This window comes from Procambarus clarkii, chromosome 25 (assembly GCF_040958095.1).
Source record: "Procambarus clarkii isolate CNS0578487 chromosome 25, FALCON_Pclarkii_2.0, whole genome shotgun sequence".
Classification (NCBI taxonomy): Eukaryota; Metazoa; Arthropoda; class Malacostraca; order Decapoda; family Cambaridae; genus Procambarus; species Procambarus clarkii.
Window position 1 is genome coordinate 36,469,416 of NC_091174.1, and position 17,768 is coordinate 36,487,183.

Here is a 17,768-nt window from a genome sequence, read left to right on the forward strand (position 1 = left end):
TATTCTACCCACCTCAAGACTCCGCTCCAATATAGAAGCATCAAGAAATATGGACCAATAGGCTTTCTACAAACACTTCTATTCAATACCCATTGTTTGTGTTCTGTCTTGTGTTGATACTTTTAATACCCTATTAATATCCCCTCTTGTTCTGTCTTGTGTTAATGCCACATCACCCCCTCCCACCTCACTCAAATGTAGATATAAAATCGGAGATACGTAAGTTCTAATCAGTTGTGTATTTGTGAACTAAAGTCTTTGAAAATGTAATAAGTTTTACGAAACGCGCCCGTGTCGCGTCAGACTAGAAATAAAAATGAATTTTGCAGAATTGATTTTTGATTTACCTCCAACAGTGAAGCGTAATGTACGAAAGATTGAGAAAATTCGTGTAAGAATTATTAATCTTACTTTTTCGGTCATATTTAATAATATATATATATATATTTATATATATATATATATATATATATATATATATATATATATATATATATATATATATACAATCTTTGGACAACACCCACCAGTGGGACTCGAACCCAGAAAGCACAACTACCTTCCAGTAGCTGGCATAACTAGTATGCTTTAACCCACTACGCCATCAGACCTTACAAAAGAAGTAGATAGTTCGAGATATATATATCTCAAACATCTCTACCTCCCGAAGGCACCAGATGAGTGAGGGGTCAGTCTGCATTTTTCGTCAAGCCACTGTCAATGTGAGAGAACTCGTGTCCAGCTTATAAGCCTATACTTGCATAAACCACAAGTGAAGATAAACAATCTTTGGACAACACCCACCAGTGGGACTCGAACCCAGAAAGCACAACTACCTTCCAGTAGCTGGCATAACTAGTATGCTTTAACCCACTACGCCATCAGACCTTACAAAAGAAGTAGATAGTTCGAGATATATATATCTCAAACATCTCTACCTCCCGAAGGCACCAGATGAGTGAGGGGTCAGTCTGCATTTTTCGTCAAGCCACTGTCAATGTGAGAGAACTCGTGTCCAGCTTATAAGCCTATACTTGCATAAACCACAAGTGAAGATAAACAATCTTTGGACAACACCCACCAGTGGGACTCGAACCCAGAAAGCACAACTACCTTCCAGTAGCTGGCATAACTAGTATGCTTTAACCCACTACGCCATCAGACCTTACAAAAGAAGTAGATAGTTCGAGATATATATATCTCAAACATCTCTACCTCCCGAAGGCACCAGATGAGTGAGGGGTCAGTCTGCATTTTTCGTCAAGCCACTGTCAATGTGAGAGAACTCGTGTCCAGCTTATAAGCCTATACTTGCATAAACCACAAGTGAAGATAAACAATCTTTGGACAACACCCACCAGTGGGACTCGAACCCAGAAAGCACAACTACCTTCCAGTAGCTGGCATAACTAGTATGCTTTAACCCACTACGCCATCAGACCTTACAAAAGAAGTAGATAGTTCGAGATATATATATCTCAAACATCTCTACCTCCCGAAGGCACCAGATGAGTGAGGGGTCAGTCTGCATTTTTCGTCAAGCCACTGTCAATGTGAGAGAACTCGTGTCCAGCTTATAAGCCTATGCTTGCATAAACCACAAGTGAAGATAAACAATCTTTGGACAACACCCACCAGTGGGACTCGAACCCAGAAAGCACAACTACCTTCCAGTAGCTGGCATAACTAGTATGCTTTAACCCACTACGCCATCAGACCTTACAAAAGAAGTAGATAGTTCGAGATATATATATCTCAAACATCTCTACCTCCCGAAGGCACCAGATGAGTGAGGGGTCAGTCTGCATTTTTCGTCAAGCCACTGTCAATGTGAGAGAACTCGTGTCCAGCTTATAAGCCTATACTTGCATAAACCACAAGTGAAGATAAACAATCTTTGGACAACACCCACCAGTGGGACTCGAACCCAGAAAGCACAACTACCTTCCAGTAGCTGGCATAACTAGTATGCTTTAACCCACTACGCCATCAGACCTTACAAAAGAAGTAGATAGTTCGAGATATATATATCTCAAACATCTCTACCTCCCGAAGGCACCAGATGAGTGAGGGGTCAGTCTGCATTTTTCGTCAAGCCACTGTCAATGTGAGAGAACTCGTGTCCAGCTTATAAGCCTATACTTGCATAAACCACAAGTGAAGATAAACAATCTTTGGACAACACCCACCAGTGGGACTCGAACCCAGAAAGCACAACTACCTTCCAGTAGCTGGCATAACTAGTATGCTTTAACCCACTACGCCATCAGACCTTACAAAAGAAGTAGATAGTTCGAGATATATATATCTCAAACATCTCTACCTCCCGAAGGCACCAGATGAGTGAGGGGTCAGTCTGCATTTTTCGTCAAGCCACTGTCAATGTGAGAGAACTCGTGTCCAGCTTATAAGCCTATACTTGCATAAACCACAAGTGAAGATAAACAATCTTTGGACAACACCCACCAGTGGGACTCGAACCCAGAAAGCACAACTACCTTCCAGTAGCTGGCATAACTAGTATGCTTTAACCCACTACGCCATCAGACCTTACAAAAGAAGTAGATAGTTCGAGATATATATATCTCAAACATCTCTACCTCCCGAAGGCACCAGATGAGTGAGGGGTCAGTCTGCATTTTTCGTCAAGCCACTGTCAATGTGAGAGAACTCGTGTCCAGCTTATAAGCCTATACTTGCATAAACCACAAGTGAAGATAAACAATCTTTGGACAACACCCACCAGTGGGACTCGAACCCAGAAAGCACAACTACCTTCCAGTAGCTGGCATAACTAGTATGCTTTAACCCACTACGCCATCAGACCTTACAAAAGAAGTAGATAGTTCGAGATATATATATCTCAAACATCTCTACCTCCCGAGGGCACCAGATGAGTGAGGGGTCAGTCTGCATTTTTCGTCAAGCCACTGTCAATGTGAGAGAACTCGTGTCCAGCTTATAAGCCTATACTTGCATAAACCACAAGTGAAGATAAACAATCTTTGGACAACACCCACCAGTGGGACTCGAACCCAGAAAGCACAACTACCTTCCAGTAGCTGGCATAACTAGTATGCTTTAACCCACTACGCCATCAGACCTTACAAAAGAAGTAGATAGTTCGAGATATATATATCTCAAACATCTCTACCTCCCGAAGGCACCAGATGAGTGAGGGGTCAGTCTGCATTTTTCGTCAAGCCACTGTCAATGTGAGAGAACTCGTGTCCAGCTTATAAGCCTATACTTGCATAAACCACAAGTGAAGATAAACAATCTTTGGACAACACCCACCAGTGGGACTCGAACCCAGAAAGCACAACTACCTTCCAGTAGCTGGCATAACTAGTATGCTTTAACCCACTACGCCATCAGACCTTACAAAAGAAGTAGATAGTTCGAGATATATATATCTCAAACATCTCTACCTCCCGAAGGCACCAGATGAGTGAGGGGTCAGTCTGCATTTTTCGTCAAGCCACTGTCAATGTGAGAGAACTCGTGTCCAGCTTATAAGCCTATACTTGCATAAACCACAAGTGAAGATAAACAATCTTTGGACAACACCCACCAGTGGGACTCGAACCCAGAAAGCACAACTACCTTCCAGTAGCTGGCATAACTAGTATGCTTTAACCCACTACGCCATCAGACCTTACAAAAGAAGTAGATAGTTCGAGATATATATATCTCAAACATCTCTACCTCCCGAAGGCACCAGATGAGTGAGGGGTCAGTCTGCATTTTTCTTCAAGCCACTGTCAATGTGAGAGAACTCGTGTCCAGCTTATAAGCCTATACTTGCATAAACCACAAGTGAAGATAAACAATCTTTGGACAACACCCACCAGTGGGACTCGAACCCAGAAAGCACAACTACCTTCCAGTAGCTGGCATAACTAGTATGCTTTAACCCACTACGCCATCAGACCTTACAAAAGAAGTAGATAGTTCGAGATATATATATCTCAAACATCTCTACCTCCTTCGGGAGGTAGAGATGTTTGAGATATATATATCTCGAACTATCTACTTCTTTTGTAAGGTCTGATGGCGTAGTGGGTTAAAGCATACTAGTTATGCCAGCTACTGGAAGGTAGTTGTGCTTTCTGGGTTCGAGTCCCACTGGTGGGTGTTGTCCAAAGATTGTTTATCTTCACTTGTGGTTTATGCAAGTATAGGCTTATAAGCTGGACACGAGTTCTCTCACATTGACAGTGGCTTGACGAAAAATGCAGACTGACCCCTCACTCATCTGGTGCCTTCGGGAGGTAGAGATGTTTGAGATATATATATCTCGAACTATCTACTTCTTTTGTAAGGTCTGATGGCGTAGTGGGTTAAAGCATACTAGTTATGCCAGCTACTGGAAGGTAGTTGTGCTTTCTGGGTTCGAGTCCCACTGGTGGGTGTTGTCCAAAGATTGTTTATCTTCACTTGTGGTTTATGCAAGTATAGGCTTATAAGCTGGACACGAGTTCTCTCACATTGACAGTGGCTTGACGAAAAATGCAGACTGACCCCTCACTCATCTGGTGCCTTCGGGAGGTAGAGATGTTTGAGATATATATATCTCGAACTATCTACTTCTTTTGTAAGGTCTGATGGCGTAGTGGGTTAAAGCATACTAGTTATGCCAGCTACTGGAAGGTAGTTGTGCTTTCTGGGTTCGAGTCCCACTGGTGGGTGTTGTCCAAAGATTGTTTATCTTCACTTGTGGTTTATGCAAGTATAGGCTTATAAGCTGGACACGAGTTCTCTCACATTGACAGTGGCTTGACGAAAAATGCAGACTGACCCCTCACTCATCTGGTGCCTTCGGGAGGTAGAGATGTTTGAGATATATATATCTCGAACTATCTACTTCTTTTGTAAGGTCTGATGGCGTAGTGGGTTAAAGCATACTAGTTATGCCAGCTACTGGAAGGTAGTTGTGCTTTCTGGGTTCGAGTCCCACTGGTGGGTGTTGTCCAAAGATTGTTTATCTTCACTTGTGGTTTATGCAAGTATAGGCTTATAAGCTGGACACGAGTTCTCTCACATTGACAGTGGCTTGACGAAAAATGCAGACTGACCCCTCACTCATCTGGTGCCTTCGGGAGGTAGAGATGTTTGAGATATATATATCTCGAACTATCTACTTCTTTTGTAAGGTCTGATGGCGTAGTGGGTTAAAGCATACTAGTTATGCCAGCTACTGGAAGGTAGTTGTGCTTTCTGGGTTCGAGTCCCACTGGTGGGTGTTGTCCAAAGATTGTTTATCTTCACTTGTGGTTTATGCAAGTATAGGCTTATAAGCTGGACACGAGTTCTCTCACATTGACAGTGGCTTGACGAAAAATGCAGACTGACCACTCACTCATCTGGTGCCTTCGGGAGGTAGAGATGTTTGAGATATATATATCTCGAACTATCTACTTCTTTTGTAAGGTCTGATGGCGTAGTGGGTTAAAGCATACTAGTTATGCCAGCTACTGGAAGGTAGTTGTGCTTTCTGGGTTCGAGTCCCACTGGTGGGTGTTGTCCAAAGATTGTTTATCTTCACTTGTGGTTTATGCAAGTATAGGCTTATAAGCTGGACACGAGTTCTCTCACAGTGACAGTGGCTTGACGAAAAATGCAGACTGACCCCTCACTCATCTGGTGCCTTCGGGAGGTAGAGATGTTTGAGATATATATATCTCGAACTATCTACTTCTTTTGTAAGGTCTGATGGCGTAGTGGGTTAAAGCATACTAGTTATGCCAGCTACTGGAAGGTAGTTGTGCTTTCTGGGTTCGAGTCCCACTGGTGGGTGTTGTCCAAAGATTGTTTATCTTCACTTGTGGTTTATGCAAGTATAGGCTTATAAGCTGGACACGAGTTCTCTCACATTGACAGTGGCTTGACGAAAAATGCAGACTGACCCCTCACTCATCTGGTGCCTTCGGGAGGTAGAGATGTTTGAGATATATATATCTCGAACTATCTACTTCTTTTGTAAGGTCTGATGGCGTAGTGGGTTAAAGCATACTAGTTATGCCAGCTACTGGAAGGTAGTTGTGCTTTCTGGGTTCGAGTCCCACTGGTGGGTGTTGTCCAAAGATTGTTTATCTTCACTTGTGGTTTATGCAAGTATAGGCTTATAAGCTGGACACGAGTTCTCTCACATTGACAGTGGCTTGACGAAAAATGCAGACTGACCCCTCACTCATCTGGTGCCTTCGGGAGGTAGAGATGTTTGAGATATATATATCTCGAACTATCTACTTCTTTTGTAAGGTCTGATGGCGTAGTGGGTTAAAGCATACTAGTTATGCCAGCTACTGGAAGGTAGTTGTGCTTTCTGGGTTCGAGTCCCACTGGTGGGTGTTGTCCAAAGATTGTTTATCTTCACTTGTGGTTTATGCAAGTATAGACTTATAAGCTGGACACGAGTTCTCTCACATTGACAGTGGCTTGACGAAAAATGCAGACTGACCCCTCACTCATCTGGTGCCTTCGGGAGGTAGAGATGTTTGAGATATATATATCTCGAACTATCTACTTCTTTTGTAAGGTCTGATGGCGTAGTGGGTTAAAGCATACTAGTTATGCCAGCTACTGGAAGGTAGTTGTGCTTTCTGGGTTCGAGTCCCACTGGTGGGTGTTGTCCAAAGATTGTTTATCTTCACTTGTGGTTTATGCAAGTATAGGCTTATAAGCTGGACACGAGTTCTCTCACATTGACAGTGGCTTGACGAAAAATGCAGACTGACCCCTCACTCATCTGGTGCCTTCGGGAGGTAGAGATGTTTGAGATATATATATCTCGAACTATCTACTTCTTTTGTAAGGTCTGATGGCGTAGTGGGTTAAAGCATACTAGTTATGCCAGCTACTGGAAGGTAGTTGTGCTTTCTGGGTTCGAGTCCCACTGGTGGGTGTTGTCCAAAGATTGTTTATCTTCACTTGTGGTTTATGCAAGTATAGGCTTATATATATATATATATATATTGTGACGGTAAACTCTTTCAAGAGAGATTGAGCCTGCTCTTCCCTCCAAAGTACGTCCCATTAACAAATAATATAGAAGATATATCCAACAAGTATCACCAAAACGTTTTGCCCAGAGAGCAAAACGTATCCAGCCCACCGGCGCACCTGCTCGCCTCCGCCACCGTTAACCGGCAAACTGCTTGTCCATCGCCTGCCTGTCGCTGATTGGCTGGTGCCCAGTCGCACCTGCCCCACCACCCGCCACCACGAGTTGATGTCTGGGCTACAGCAACCTAGGGAAGGCTGAATATCTTAGTGCTCCACACAGTTGACACGTCTCATTGGTAGACTAAGCCTTGGCTTACGTGTACTAAGGGAGGTGGCAGCTTGAAGCCAATATTCCTGCACTATAATTTACTTGTCTATTATTCACTTGTCTTAACGTAACTTTTCATTTGCCAGTGATTATTCTTATTATTTTGTTTGTTGATTTGTCTGTTACATTTTTATGCCCAATTTTATTCATGTCTTGCTTTTCTAACGTAATTAAAATTTCATTGTTAAATTTAATTGTGTTTTGTGTGTCTTCCCATTACCTTACCACAGACGAAAGTTCCAGCTTTTCTCTTTTTTTTCTTTATGTGACGAGGCCATGCCCCTAGCTTTTGAAACAGCCGAACACCAACGCGTTACCGTCACATAAAGTGGGGGCCTGCCCTAGGAGTTTCACTCAGGTACTGGTGCCAAGTAGTAATTTATGGTAAGCGTATTTGGCTTTGGTAACGTAGCTTTTACTATTTTTCATATTCAATTTCATTTTTATATGGTGCTGTGTGTATTGTGCATTCCAAGAGTAGCATATGGTGAAGGTGAGACAACTTTGGATTACGTGGTGACTGTAGGCCTCAGTCATACTCTTAATTGGTCATCTCTCCCTCCGTGTTATTACTCGTGTTTACCATCTTTTGTCCCTTGGATATTTCTCATATTTTCGACAGATCATCATATTGGTACCCTGGTACTGTGGTCTGCCCCCGGGTCAAGTGCACCTAATCTTCTGCAATCTGACGGTAGGAGGATAAAGAGGGCCATAGTTCCTCTAGCACGAACTTTAGTTGCTGAATTGGGACCTCAGCAGCAGTTCTCGTCACCAGTTGACACCTCGCATCCCTACACGTCAGGCAGAGATGATGATACCTACGTTAGTAGGGAATTAGCTTTCTTAGCTAGAATGCCAGAATGCACTTCTCAGCCTACTATGCAAGGCCCGATTTGCCTAATAAACCAACTTTTCATGAATTAATTGTTTTTCGACGACCTAACCTACCTAACCTAACCTAACCTAACTTTTTCGGCTACCTAACCTAACCCTACCTAACCTAGGTTAGGTTAGGTAGGGTTGGTTAGGTTCGGTCATATATCTACGTTAATTTTAACTCCAATTAAAAAAAATTTACCTCATACATAATGAAATGGGTAGCTTTATCATTTCATAAGAAAAAAATTAGAGAAAACATATTAATTCAGGAAAACTTGGCTTATTAGGCAAATCGGGCCTTGCATAGTAGTCCAAAAAGTGCGTTCTGGCTACTAGGTACGACATATATATATATATATATATATATATATATATATATATATATATATATATATATATATATATATATATATATATATGCGAACAAGCCTGAATGGTCCCCAGGACAATATGCAACTGAAAACTCACACCCCAGAAGTGACTCGAACCCATACTCCCAGAAGCAACGCAACTGGTATGTACAAGACGCCTTAATCCACTTGACCATCACGACCGGACATAATGAGGTGATAGCCGAGGCTATTTGAACCACCCCACCGCCGGCACTCGGATAGTAATCTTGGGCATAGCATTTTACCAAATCACCTCATTCTTTGGGGCACACGTGAGGAACACAAATGCGAACAAGCCTGAATGGTCCCCAGGACAATATGCAACTGAAAACTCACACCCCAGAAGTGACTCGAACCCATACTCCCAGAAGCAACGCAACTGGTATGTACAAGACGCCTTAATCCACTTGACCATCACGACCGGACAAATCAACCTCTTAGCTGTTGAATGAGGTGATTTGGTAAAATGCTATGCCCAAGATTACTATCCGAGTGCCGGCGGTGGGGTGGTTCAAATAGCCTCGGCTATCACCTCATTATGTCCGGTCGTGATGGTCAAGTGGATTAAGGCGTCTTGTACATACCAGTTGCGTTGCTTCTGGGAGTATGGGTTCGAGTCACTTCTGGGGTGTGAGTTTTCAGTTATATATATATATATATATATATATATATATATATATATATATATATATGTATATATATATATATATATATATATATATATATATATATATATATATATATATATATATATACATATATATCTATATATATATGTGTATATATATATATACACACATACAATATACTGTTCTTGTGTATTCCCAATTTTGCACCTGCAAGATAATGTAAGATTTTAACGGTTGACAAATGTTAATCTTCTTGTTTGATAACCTGTTCACTTGAGACAGTTAAAATAAGCACACGTCAATACATAAAACAAATAAAACAACAAAAAGTTTTAAGAATGTTTCTCACCTCCATTAAGCAACATTTACAATTTATATAAATTATATTAGGGAATAATATATAAGTTTTATATTTAAACTTGATATTAGTGTTTAGAGTAATACATAAGGAGTCAAATTGTGGTAAAAGAGCAATTGTTAGCAATTTTATGAAAACTAATTTTATCTGATCATAGAATAACTAAATGTATTTTGAATGTTTCATACAGCCATTAAATATCATTCACAATTTATTAATAAATTTTACAAAAAACACCAAAAATTTAAGCATGTAAAAACTATTGTAATTCATTAGGATCAAAATAGTTTTAGAAAAAACATATATTATATTATTATAGATATATGTTTGGATTTTTGGAATAAAAGTTTCTCAAATGCTCTCCTGCACCATTCTTAAGACAAGTTATTAGTACAGTACACCTAAGGGAAAACGAAAATGAAAGTTTTCAAAACGTTTTGTTTTGCTGGGTCGTTACCTCTGAGCTGTTGCAAGGTAGCCACACGGGGCTAAAGTTACCTCTGAGCTGTTGCAATGTAACCACACTGGGCTAACGTTACCACTTAGCTGTTGCAATGTAGCCACACTGGGCTAACGTTACCTCTTAGCTGTTGCAAGGTTACACTGGGCTAACGTTACCGCTGAGCTGTTGCAAGGTAGCCACACTGGGCTAACGTTACCTCTTAGCTGTTGCAAGGTAGCCACACTGGGCTAACGTTACCTCTGAGCTGTTGCAAGGTAGCCACACTGGGCTAACGTTACCTCTTAGCTGTTGCAAGGTAGCCACACTGGGCTAACGTTACCTCTGAGCTGTTGCAAGGTAGCCACACAGGGCTAACGTTACCTGTGAGCTGTTACAAGGTAGCCACACAGGGCTAACGCTACCTCTGAGCTGTTGCAAGGTAGCCACACAGGGCTAACGCTACCTCTGAGCTGTTGCAAGGTAGCCACACAATGCTGAGCTACAGCAAGGCAGCCTCACTGTGATTATGATCAGACAGTTGCGACGTCACCTCGATCGTTCACCCGTCTGCCTGTGACAGGAGGTTTACCTGGAAGAGAAGGTTGAGCATTATTGTTGCACAGAATGCAACAATAATGAAGAATAGAGACGGTGAACTTATTCTTTTATTGGCCGGCCTTCACACACATTCCCACATCATTCACACCATCTAACAGCACAGCGACTCTCCACGAATCTGCTGATGTAGTGTGATGTGGCAGATTCACTCTAAAAATGCATATTGGTCTTCTCTTATAATACTTTTCCCCTCAGCATGGTCCACATGGTAGACCACGTGCGAGGGGTACTCGTAGGTACAGCATGATGGGCGCTGCTACTGGTTATCGCAGGGGGCGAGTACGGAAGACACCTGACCCATGGGACAGCTTAGTAATGACGACAGCTCAGCACACATCAATAGCGCAGCATTTATTAACTCAACTCCGCATGTGGGCTCTAGGTACTGCTCCTCAGATAAAAGCCTAACACTTGATAGAATTGACAGGATGTCAAGATCACTGGAAATCTTCTCCACAAACTAACTACACGATCTGTAGAGTAATTACATTACACAGAAAACTTCCACTGAATTATGATAACACCGATAAGTCGAGATACAGTCTGCTACTTCACAAGGTTTACCACATGGTGTAACAGCAAGCACTTCTCTAACACTTCAAGTTTATCACTTTCACCAGTGTACATCAATTATTCGCTAGTCTCGCGATTCTGACTTATCATACGGCAATGACCTGATTGTAAATAACTGTACATAAGTGTTTATTATGTACACTGTAAATAAAGTGTACATAACTTTAACAGAGTTCTGGAGTGAAAACTTAGCCGAGGTAGCTACTATGATCACGTGTTACTGGCAGGGCTCATAGGCTCAGAAGGAAGGTGGGGCAAGTTCAAGTAAACTTATTGAGACAATAAGATACATTTCAAAACGAGAGGGGCTTAAGCTATTTCTACCCTCCTTCACCTCAGCTCTCTTGAGGGACTCACAAATCCGTATAGTACACAAATCATATTTTACATTGCACATTAAAAGAGTGAACACATAGTACTTCAACAAATTTCATTTTACTGTTACAATCTTGGAGCAAAGTGTTTGTACTTCCTAAGAATTCTCTCTATCATTTCATTATCGCATATTCAAACAATTTGATGTGATACATTACTAATTTTTTTATTTCTAAGTTTAGCAAGAAGTTTACACTCTAATACATAGTGATCTATGATGTGGGCGTGCGGCATCTTGAGAGTAGTGAATAAGGAGACAGATTGAGGTAAAAAAATTTCAGACACGGTTGGGCACTTCCATGCCGACTTGACCCTGTTGGGCCAGATCGTCCATTCCTCTTGTTTAGGTGGTTAGGTTAGGGCACAGTCAGCGCGCTCCTGGCTGGCTGGCGGTGGTCGGGTGGTGGTCCCCCCTGGGGTCCCGGGGGGACCACCACCCATGGTGTACCTGAGGAACTGGTGCCCTATCCTAACCTGTTTTCTTGAACGATTCGTCTCGAGCTTTTAAGATGAGTCTAGGGCCTCAATGAGGGGGTCTCTACTTATGAGAGGTACCGAGGATGAATGTACAATAGTTGGAAACCAAAAAAATGCACTGGTGAAAGGCATATAAACGTTTTTTGGAGTATTTAATGGCGCTAGTATATGTGTGCGTGTGCGTGTTTTTTTTTTTTATGTAAATACAATATATCTGGGTTTTTTAATTCCTGCTGAGAAGTGTATCTGAAATAAAGGGTTTTGTCTTTACATTTGGTAAGGTTTCAATAATCAGGTAAAAAATAAAATGAGAAAGACTCGAGTTATATTTTTTCATTTACTCCAGATTATTGTCCCCATTTTCTCTATATTCCGTTTCACAGAAAACATCTTCACGGGCGGTCGAGTCCCGTTTTCGTCTATGGGGAAACTCAGATAATTGACAGAAAAAAATATATGCAAGTTCCATTTTTATTTCCAAACACTGGATAGTTTAATTATTAAGATCGGGAGTTTGCTTATTATTCAGATCTGGAAACAACAACGTATTATTATTTCATGTTTTTTTTTCATCCAAACATATAGAAACAAGTATTTATGTTTTAATTTTAGAGGAAAGAACATTATCAAATATTTGTTTTGTTTTTGTTTTTTCATAGGAAAGAGCAAACATCAGAAAAGACATAATTCATTCATTCATTCAGTATTATAGATATTCCCCCCACCGGTAAATTAAAAACATTATTTATTTTCATCGTTAGTTCTTTTTTATTGAACAAATAAAACCTACAATACACATAACTACAATATATATATATACATGACACTGCAATACATTCATTTAATTAAGTTTTCGCATGACGCCCGAGGACAATAAAGCTGCTTCGTGCATGGTCGGCGTGAACAAGTCCATGGTCGGAGTGGGCTCTACATAGTCTGGCTCATAGAATTTTCTCTGGCCACACTCGAAGAGGTCCGAGACCTCTTCATCGAATCCCTCCACCGGCTCGAACTGTGAAGTGAACATGTCAATCGTAGCCAGGCCCAACTCTTCCATGGCTAACGATTGATTTTCACTAAACAGTTCGACCGCGGCGTTTAAGGTCTGCGAAGACAATATGTCCCCCGTGTTCAGCTCTTGTGTCTTAGGTGCCATAGGGGTTACGCGGCACACCGTCGCTAATTTCTGGGGGGTCTGTCGGGCTTCCTCGTCTTCACTCTCGCTAATGTGGGTAACTGCCTCCCGCTGGCGGGTCGCTGGGGGAGGCGGGTTAGGGCGTCTTGTTGGAGGTACATATCCCGAGGTGGATGGTTGGGGGGAAGCCTCGCGGTTGCTCGACTTCTTATCATATGGGGTCGTCGTCGTCGTCCTCTTGCGTTGGCCTCGCGTAGATAGCCTAGCCCGACAAGGCCCCGGTGCGGGCCCCTGTGCAGGCTGTTCCCAGGTTATTTGACAATCTTGTACAGGGCGACTTGTTGGCTTTGCAATGTCCTTCATCAAAGGCGCTGTCGAAGCTTTCGTTTTTAGAGCTATCTCTCCACTCTTCGCCGCCTTCTTAGCTTTGGACTCTGTTGTTGTTGTTGTTGTTGTTGTTGCCTTCGTTTTCAGAGCCATCTCTCCACTCTTCGCCTTCTTAGCTATGGGCTCTGTTGTTGTTGTTGTTGTTGTTGCCTTCGTTTTCAGAGCCATCTCTCCACTCTTCGCCTTCTTAGCTATGGGCTCTGTTGTTGTTGTTGTTGTTGTTGCCTTCGTTTTCAGAGCCATCTCTCCACTCTTCGCCTTCTTAGCTATGGGCTCTGTTGTTGTTGTTGTTGTTGTTGCCTTCGTTTTCAGAGCCATCTCTCCACTCTTCGCCTTCTTAGCTATGGGCTCTGTTGTTGTTGTTGTTGTTGTTGCCTTCGTTTTCAGAGCCATCTCTCCACTCTTCGCCTTCTTAGCTATGGGCTCTGTTGTTGTTGTTGCCTTCGTTTTCAGAGCCATCTCTCCACTCTTCGCCTTCTTAGCTATGGGCTCTGTTGTTGTTGTTGTTGTTGTTGCCTTCGTTTTCAGAGCCATCTCTCCACTCTTCGCCTTCTTAGCTATGGGCTCTGTTGTTGTTGTTGTTGTTGCCTTCGTTTTCAGAGCCATCTCTCCACTCTTCGCCTTCTTAGCTATGGGCTCTTTTGTTGTTGTTGTTGCCGTTATTGGGAATGGTCCTGGCCCCGCCTGGGTCGGCACCCGTGAATCCATAGAGTCAACAACAAGGCGGGCCGCGGGGCGGGGCTCTGGCACCGGCCGCGTCTCAGGCGGGGGCATGGGCACCGTAGGCTTGGGGTGCATAGTGGCCACAACGACATCTGGCACTGGCCCTGGCATCTCCGTAGTCTCAGGCGAGGTCGTAGGCGAGGTCGTAGGCGAGGTCGTAGGCGAAGTTGATGAAGTTTTGGGGGCTTGACACATCGGCAGAACATTGGCACCACCACTACTCTTCAATATATCCGCTACATCATGGGGCGTCACCCCAGCTGGCAGGATGAGAGCAGTCCCAAAGTTGAAATTGATCCCACCAGTCACCTCAATTTTTGAGCAACCGTTCAACAATTCTGCAAAAAAAAAAAAAAAAAAAAAACATTAATAAAATTTTATATTCACAAACAAGAAACATAAAAAACACACACACACACACACACACACACACACACACACACACACACACACACACACACACACACACACACACACACGTTCTCACCTATATCAGAGTTATGTTAAAAAAAAATAAATAAAAATAAAAATAATAAAAAAAAAAAATAAAATAATAATAATAATAATAATAATAATAAAACTCACCACGGGCAAATTCCATTTTCAAAAACTTCGCTTGTGGGCTTCTAATGATGACCAGAACCAAGGGCGTTCGTCGGTGGACAAGTTAAGTCAATGGGCCTCAATGGGCCTTAGGAGTGGGCTTATATATACCCCTAAAACCTCTACCCCCTCCCTCACCCCCCGCCACACCCCATCCCCTCAGGCAAGCTAGGTCACCTGCTCACACAGGTTATAGCACGCATCCTGGGAATCATCTCCCAGGCAAAATGTTGTTTGACAGAGTGGCATATTCAGGTTATCATATGTAAATTTCACAACCAAAGCATCATTTTTGCTGTGTTGTTCATATTTAAAATCCTGCGCAAATTTCCGAAGCGCTTTTCCCACCCCTAGATGGGATAAATAGTAGGTGAAGTATAAGGCATAGTTCCCGCAGAAATAAGTTTCCAACTGCTGTATTCTGTCATTGAATATGTGCAAATCATATTTTTCAAAGCTATTCAATATAACCTTAAAATATTTCGAATACGTTTCAATTCTCGGGTTTCCAAAACTATCAAGAATGACAATTTCTGTCTTAGTCATTGCTTTGGCTATACAAAATGTAACCCAATGACCCATTGTATCTGCAGATTCTGCATCTAGTGTATTAATTATAAATACCACAGGATGGTTATAGATCTTTTTCAAAATTTTTCTTGCATCATTGGCGAGATAACATCCCAGATATTCACCTCCCGACCCAACACCCCATTCAGCGCTTCGTTAATTTCAAGACAATTCATAGCTTTTTACGCTCTCGTATCACAAACTATTCTACGTTCCGCATTAATTTTCAGGATGCCAGTGGTGCCGCCATAAAGCAAAATGACTTTATTTCCCACCACAGGCATTTTAAATTCTAGACTAATTCTCAGGTTACCAGACACTTCCAGGGGCATTGCGTCCTTTATAGTTTCGGGCTGTAAATTGAAAGCCAGTATAGTGCCACCGTTAACAAATGCGCCATAGGATAGCGTGTGGGCATTATCGAAACCTAAAGCTTGTAGCGTCGTATAATATAATTTTGCGCAGTTGTGTGGAAAAGCGCAAGCAATATTAAATAAAGTAGTGCTATTCAGAGTTATAAATACACTCGTGAGCTGACAATTCTCAAAATATAATGGGTTCTGGGTATAGCCTCCATATCTACGATAATCATGTATAAACGCTCGGGAACTACAGTTCCCCAGGGCTGATCCATTGTAATTGTCCGCTGTCCTGTGCCCAGTATATGAGTCTTTAATAGGGTTTTGTTAAACGTATATGTTATCGGGGTGTTATTTTGTATCAATGCCATATTAATGGCCGTTAAGCCGGCCGGGTATGGCATTATGCGATCTATCCACAACCTCGCCATCTTAATATGGTATTTAAAGTTTGCATTATCCCTTTCGCTATGAATAATTCATTTATCCGGGTTCAGTTCTAGGCGAATGCGCACATCCACATTATCCAGAACGTATTCGCTAATTGTAGTAACATCCGCCAATAATTTAAAGCATGTGTGCACACCCATAGTTTTCATCTCAGTCATTTGCTGCTCCCTTTCCTCAGTCATTGCAGCAAAATAGTCGTTGGAAAATCTGCTGGGGTCATTACCTTTAAAGAAATGCGCTAGTTTCCGATATCTCTCAGCTTCGCACCCCGAAATAGTAGTCAGCAGCTTGATATAACTCCAGTATGAGAATAGAGAGTTAGTTTCGACCACAGTCTCATTGAAATACACTACTATAGATTTGAATAAAGTCTGTGATAGACCATTACTAATTGTTACATTTTCTGTATCCCCTATCGCACTAGCTCCATCTTCGCCCGTTACTGCTAGCGATAGTTCCAAAGCCAATGACGACATATCTAGAAAGTGGCCATTCACGCCTTTAATGTTAAATTCAAGATACGCATCTCTAAATTTATTGCCCCCAGTATTTACTGGCAAAACATCAATAGTTTGACGCGAGGCTATAGTGGCCTCTACCATCCTAGCGGAGAACGGCTTGGGAAAGGCGTCAGTTATCGCAGCGGCATAATTCCCCAGTGGTACTTGTAGCCCCGCCATGCTATCTTGTCAATAGTTGTTTCGAGAGTGATTCAATTTTTAAGCAAACACGTCATTATATTTCCCTCCGTCGATTTTCCTGAACAAATTTCTTGTTTTGCTTTGTTTTTGTTTTTTGTTTTTTTTTGTCTTAATCCTTCTGTTCCTTTTTTTTTTTTTCTTAACGACCCGCCCACCCGCAATTTGCTTCCCAACATGTTTTAATGTTTCTAGGCCTCTGTGTTTGAGCGACTGTTTCAATGTGCGTTCGCCACTGTTTATGTCTTGCACGACATCCTGGCCCATACTCAATGCAGCAGGGGCCAAGGTTCTCATCAAGAATGGTGCCGCTCGCTTCGCCAGTCCAGTTATGAAACTAAAAATCCCACCCCCTCGCACATGACGCCTAGTACTGTTAAAAATGCGGACGTCCCCTAAACCGCCCCCTCTCCCGGAAACGGGGGGCGTTAGGAGTATTAATAACTCCTCCACCGACGGCGGGGTAAAATCGACACGCATTTTGCAACTAGATGCAAGGTAATGAAGATTATAGGCTTCAACGCTCAATTATATAACCCCCAAAGTCGGCCTTATATGCAAAACTGCAATCGTGCAGCCTCGCGCATCGAAATAAACAGGATTGCCTTCTTGATCGGTCATTGTAATGCTCACACTGTCGACAATTGAAGTGTTCAGAGGTTTATATAACTTCTTATTACCACCGTCACTCCCATTTAAAGAGACAACGTCCAGTATATTGACTAACTGATCACCATAACTCGTAGGCATAATTTTGTCGC

The 17,768-nt window shown here is 42.2% G+C and overlaps 1 protein-coding gene across 1 annotated transcript; it reads right to left on the bottom strand.

Moving 5' to 3' along the window:
- Positions 1–12,923: 12,923 nt before the first annotated feature.
- On the bottom strand, positions 12,924–15,832 carry LOC138368562 (nucleolar protein dao-5-like). The gene is made up of 2 exons (XM_069331086.1): positions 15,712–15,832; positions 12,924–14,665 (listed from the first exon to the last, which is right to left on the bottom strand). The coding sequence occupies exons 1-2, from the start codon at positions 15,830–15,832 to the stop codon at positions 12,924–12,926; spliced, it is 1,863 nt and encodes a 620-aa protein (XP_069187187.1).
- Between the last annotated feature and the right edge of the window lie 1,936 nt (positions 15,833–17,768).